Genomic DNA, 6,146 nt, shown 5'->3' with positions numbered 1-6,146 from the left:
CCTCTTTTTTTTTTTTTTTTAAGTATTTCTTGCAAAACCGTTCCCTTCTTTTTTTGAGCTCTTTTGCGGAACAGTTAAGGTTTCTGTTAGCAATTGGATCGGGTCGGGCTAATTTCCGGGGCTGGACTAGTGCAATTCGGAACTTGGAAATAGACTCAATGGAGGCAACTTCAGCTTCTGCTTCTGCTTCTGCTGCAGCTGCGACTCTAGGTTCGGATAATGGTTTGGGAGGGCTGTTATCGGCTGTGAAGCCAGTGGACATGGGCTCGATTGAGGTGGATACTGTGACAGAGGCCGAGTTGAAGGAGAATGGGTTTTCAGTTGAATGGTGGCTGTGGTAATTGGTAGCTATTCTACTGTTGTCAAAGGAAAAAATGGAGATTTGAAGAAGATGATAAGTTTTGAAACAAGGTTAATATAGAAATTTCATATTTTCCGTCAAATTAAACGATTTCCGTTCATTGCCCAAATTAGTCCAAACTAGGAGGGGTACTTTGGGGGTTTTTAAATAATGAGGAGGTTTTATGATAATAACCCAAACCACAAGGGGGTTTAGTGTATTTTACCATAAAAAGAAAGCATTATCCTAAACAAATAATATAAATAACTTTTTTTTAAAAAAAAAATATTAATCATGCAGATCTCAAAATCACCTAGACAGATCACAACCAATAAATTAGTAATTACTACGTAAACAATTAAGGCCACTGGTTGGTTAGCGTATGACTTAGCGAGCTCCAAGTCATTGACTTAGACCAGAATTCAACCCTCAAGTCAATGGTGTAACATATTCCCACTTTTTAGAATAAATTAACAGTATTGTTGAGTATTAGTTTCGTTTGGCTCTCTATTTGTTGATGTATTTTTTCTGAATACTTTTTGATGCTTCCAGTTTGGATTGCAACTCTTTGGTGTTTTTGTAAAAAAAAAAAAAAAATGTAAAAAATGATTCATGTGAACTAAACAGATGATCAGAAAATGTGTTTAGAGTTTTTTCTTTTAAAAGAAAAGTCACAATCTAAAAGCCAATAGATTTTAGAAAAGTTTAGGGAGTGATGAGACAAAGTTATGAAAATTTTCATCTGTTTAAGATATATTAGCATCCTCAGGTTGAGAGTTTTAAACTCCTAATTTGGTTTTTTGTCATGGACAAAATTTTAGGATTGACCTAACTATTTGTCTCAACTTTATGCTTTTTATCTTTTTTGTGTTTGCTATTAAATTAAGTCAAGGATCAGACAATGGGAGGATTGTTACACCTACCAAAGAACCCCACCACAAAATTTATGCCTTCACAAAGGATTGTTCCACTTGTGATTTTCAAATGTATAATTTCAGCCACTTGAATGGCAACCAGATCTCTTGAAGAAGACAGCATAATCCTAAATAAATAATGTAACAACTTTTAGAAAAGTTTAATCATGCACATTAATTTCAAAATCACCAAGATAGAGCATAACATTATACAAACAATAAATTAGTAATCACGGCAGAAACAATTCATTAAGACCGGTGTGAATCATTTTTGGTTTCCTAAGCCGCCAATTTTGAACCATGTTAGTCCTAATATTTTTTTTTTATTAGGAAATTGTAATTGAAGCTCCATCATTGATACTGCATAAACTAAACTAAAGATTTCACAAAAACTTGCAGGACCATAATCCTCCCATGTTCCATCACCATTATAAAAGCACAAGACTGCTAACTGAGTTTGTCTCAAACCTATAGCAATCAGCAAACATGTTGTCCAGTACATTTTTCGCTTCAAAAGAGAGTGAAAATAACTGGAGAAACTACATGATACTTGCTTACAAAACTTCCCTAGAAACCATACCAAGTGGTCCAAGCATTTTTCAACTTTCCAAAATTTTGAAGGACACCAAGCCTGAGGCTTATATTCCCCAGAGTTTAGGCCTCGGACCATTCCATCACTGCCGTCCCGAACTTCAGGAGAAGATGCTCTGGATAAAGCGTGCAGCACTCAGTGTCCATAACGTTGAACTCGAGAGAATCATGGAACTTCTTAAGAGCCTTCCATGGCCATTTGAAGAGAGAATCCAATCATGTTATGGCAGCTACCTTGATTTCGACAAGGAAACCTTAATACTGATTGTGATTGTGGACTCCATATGCTTGCTTCATGCTCTTGATGTTCTAGAGAATTATAAGGAACAGCCAGGGGAGGAGGAGGAGGTGGAACCCAGTTTGATGATTTCAGATATGATGATGCTCGAGAATCAAATCCCGATTACTCTGATTGATCTAGTGTTACGGGATGAGACTCTGGCAGAGGAGTTCACTCTGCTGACTAGTCTGTTTGATATTTTCTACGAATTCGTCAGCAAACTATCTCCAGTGAAATTGGCCGACGATGACAGGGATTATATGAGAGAGATTTGGGGTCCTCCAAAACATTTGCTGCATTTTATGTATAAGTTCGCTGTGGGCAGGAAGTTAGCTGTAATAATAGAATCTCGTAAATTCGTCCCAGGATCAACCGAGGAAACGGACTCTATTACCAGCCAATCACTGGCATCCTCGATGCAATCAACTGTGGAAATAAACTCTGCAGCGGAAGCTGAATCCGCAGTATCTAATATACTGCGGCAAACAGGGGATTCTCTGGTATATGCTGGGGGGCAAGCCGGAGAGTTCTTCATCCGGGCAATTGAGGAAATAAACTCTTTAACAGCGGCTTATAAAGATGGAGGTCTCAGAGTGCCAACATGGTTCGACAAGACTGTACAAGGTATCGGGAAGGCTGTGAGTTCCAGTGAGATGAAGCAGGCCAGTGCTTTGGATAAAGTTCATTCTGTTTCAGAACTCTACAATATTCCTAAGATAACATTTCATGCCCTTCCAGTTGGATGTGGCTTTGGCAACATTGTTTTTGACAAAATTAAGAAGGTAGTATACCTCCCAATGATGACTCTGCATGCAAATTCGGAAGTCATATTGAGAAATTTGCTGGCGTTTGAAGCAGCATATAAGGATGCCAGACAAGGGCCGCAATCAGAAGTCAGAGAGCATATGGGTCTGATGTGTGCTATCATAAAAACTGAAAAAGATGTGCAGCTGCTCAAGGATGCCAAGGTCATCGAAACGCAATTGAAAGATGAAGATGTAGTCAAGCTATTCAAGTCGATAAAAAAAACCATGGAAAAGCTAGGCAATAAGTCCAGTTTTATTGATGCTTTCGGCAGGTACACGAACGAAGATTATGACAACGTCCCAATAGTGAAGGCCTGTAACTGGATAAAGAAATGGGCTCTCGCTTTCTTGAATTTTGTGAAGAGAATTTGGCCTGTGTTTGTGGTGCTTCTGCTTTTCCTGCAAACGTTTTGTGATATTTACAACTGTCATCGCGGGCCGTGGTTCGGGACTACCAGGGAGACTGCAGATCTTCCTTTGCAGGATTCTTCATTTCTAAGCCTGGCACCCAAAGCTGAACTCTTGAAACCACGCAAATTTCTTCGTTATTATAGTTAAATGCTGGATGGAGAAGGTACGGTTATGTTTGGTGGGATTGCATGGGTGTAGGTGTGTTAACATGTGCATCATTTCTCTTGTCAAAACATCAACCTGTACAAGTGGACAAAATTCTTCTAGCAACTATATGCAACCGAACAAATACACAGCCATACTTGCCTTTTAAGTCCACGACCACCTAAATTTTGCTTGTGGAATCGGCTAATAATGCATTACTAGCTAGTATAATTGTGCCCTGTTGTTATTTGTTCCTATAATGTGAGTAGTTGTGTTTATCTGTTTTGGAAACTAGCTAGTTCCTTATAGTTCATAATAGTCTCAACTTAGTTTTTTAATTTAATTTTCCTTACTTTAAGTTTAAGAAAGTGTTAATTTAATCTCTAAAATTTCAGTTTTGATATGATCGGTAGGCTACAATAATAGCGTATCTAGTGGAGTAAAATTGCGAATTGGTGAAACATTATAACTTGTTACAATCCTGATATGGTGATTGATGACTGCTAGGGGAGAAGTGTAAACATTAGAGACGAACTTAATATGATGAAATAATACAAGTTGCCGAACTCATGCTGTTTATCTAACACATGACCCGCCAAAACTTTAAGCTCGGGTCCAGCATTAATTTAAGGCTTTTTTGTTTTTTGACAAATTAGTTTAAGGCTTTAAGCTATTCAAGGGAGATTAGTGTACTACTGATAAGTATGGAGTAAAAACTGCATGCAATTATTGGCAGGGGTGACATCGAGTTAGAGTTGAACTCGAGTAGCACTATACTCGCGCTCAAACATGACACTTGAGAAAAGTGCAAGTCGAGATCAAGCTCGGAGTCAAATGAGTAGTAAAGATGATGCTCTAGCTCGAGCTCGGTGTCATGTTCGAGAACTTGAACTCAAGTCAAGTAGGCTCAAACGTGCTGTCAAGTCCCACTTCCAGAATTGCAGAATTTCACAGCACTCTTCACAAAATGATAATACACAATATTTGCTTAATTGCCTGCCCCAAATACCAATAGCAAACAATAGTTTCCATCATCAATAACCTGTAAAGCTATAAAAAGTGCCCCAAAGCCATGTACAGCTGAAATGGTTCACGGGTTCAAGCATCAGAGGGTCCTGTCTCCTAATGCTGAAGTACTGAACTATTGACACCTCAAGACTTGAGGCAAGTCTCAGGAAACATTTAGTAGTATGCTAGTCTGCAATAAATCACTAATCCCTTCCAATACTCATTTCCTCCAGAAAAGAGCAGTAAAAGAAACATGAGACTAATAAAAAGGTAAAGCGCCATATCATGAATTCATTATAGGGTATTCAACAAGCAAATTAACATGGTCCTTTTGTTTTCTTTAATTTCAGATCCTTGAGACTATTTCATATAAATTTGTTCTTTAAATTCACCACGTAAGAAAGTTGTCTTAATATTAAGTTGTTTTTATTACAAGTCACACACGACAACTAAAACAAACAAAACATGAATAGAATTATGTTTAACAATAAGTAAACACGCATTATTGAAATCAACATATTATATATGACTATCAATCGAGCTTTTGCATGTAGGATTTTCAACTCTTGGAATATCTTCCTTTTTCTTTTATTGCATCCAATAATTTTCTCACATAAAGATGGCTTCATAAGAATTCAAGTTCTATTTTGGCGAAGAATCTATTTTGCCATTCATCGCAATCAAGTACCTAATGGAATCATCACAAGAAACTACTTGAGTAGATAGAAGGCTCACCAACTCTATCTATTTCTATCCTAGAAATAGAGAGGGTAACTATAAAAAAAAAAAAAAAATTTAATAGTTACATGAGGCAATGGTGGAATTAGATAGAATATTTCAAAAATTTATGGAGGGCAAAAGTAGGGCAATTATACACACTCTAAACTTTGTCTAAGTTATTCTATAGGCTTTTAAAAATTGAGGGGTTCAATGTGGCTCCCCCCCTGATGTACATCAGCACTTCTCCAAATCACACAGACAGGACATAAACAATAAATTAGTAATTAATATACAAACAATTAAGGCCAGTGGTTGGTTAGCGTGTGGCTTAGCTCCAAGTCATTGATTATGGATTCTACGAAATGAAGAAGAGAGCAACTGACCCATGTGACTCATATCATACTATAATATAATATATCAATTGGTCAAAAAACCTGCTTAATCCTTTAGGAACAGAACATGATGGGCCATACGACGGGTCTTATGTCGGGTGCCTGACTCAACTTGAATCAGCTTTCATCACAGCCTTTCTTTTTCCTCCTAACAATTACAACCCTTATTCATAAAATCAATAAGAAGATTGATCAAAATACTACTAAAATTACTAATAAAAATGCTACAACTACCCAATTATTCAATCTAATTAACCTTTTAGATAACCCTATTGATATGGATTGATGGATTGAAGAACCAGGATTCCTTGAACTGTATCAGACTTCTCCATTTAACAAAAACTCATCGTTGAGTTCTACAGGGAATTTCAACACACGCAGGGGATAACAAGCCAACGATCCTCCCCCGAGTCTTGTAGGGCCGAAATAACATCACGAAAGTTTGCACTTGGCCATCAATGCTAGAAAATCTTGAGAAGATCTTGAATCCAACAATCCTACCATCTCCCTTTCTTAGCACAAATTTGATGAGATTTTCTT

General features: G+C 37.3%; 1 protein-coding gene across 1 annotated transcript; it reads left to right on the top strand.

Annotated features, from left to right (window-relative positions):
• The first annotated feature begins 1,740 nt into the window (after positions 1–1,740).
• On the top strand, positions 1,741–3,489 carry LOC113708181 (putative UPF0481 protein At3g02645). Its single transcript, XM_027230651.1, has one exon. It carries the CDS (start codon positions 1,741–1,743, stop codon positions 3,487–3,489), a length of 1,749 nt encoding a protein of 582 aa, XP_027086452.1.
• The last annotated feature ends 2,657 nt before the right edge of the window (positions 3,490–6,146 follow it).

This window comes from Coffea arabica, chromosome 9c (assembly GCF_036785885.1).
Source record: "Coffea arabica cultivar ET-39 chromosome 9c, Coffea Arabica ET-39 HiFi, whole genome shotgun sequence".
Taxonomy (NCBI): domain Eukaryota; kingdom Viridiplantae; phylum Streptophyta; class Magnoliopsida; order Gentianales; family Rubiaceae; genus Coffea; species Coffea arabica.
Note: the sequence above shows the minus strand (reverse complement) of the source record. Positions and strands in the feature narration are given on the sequence as shown.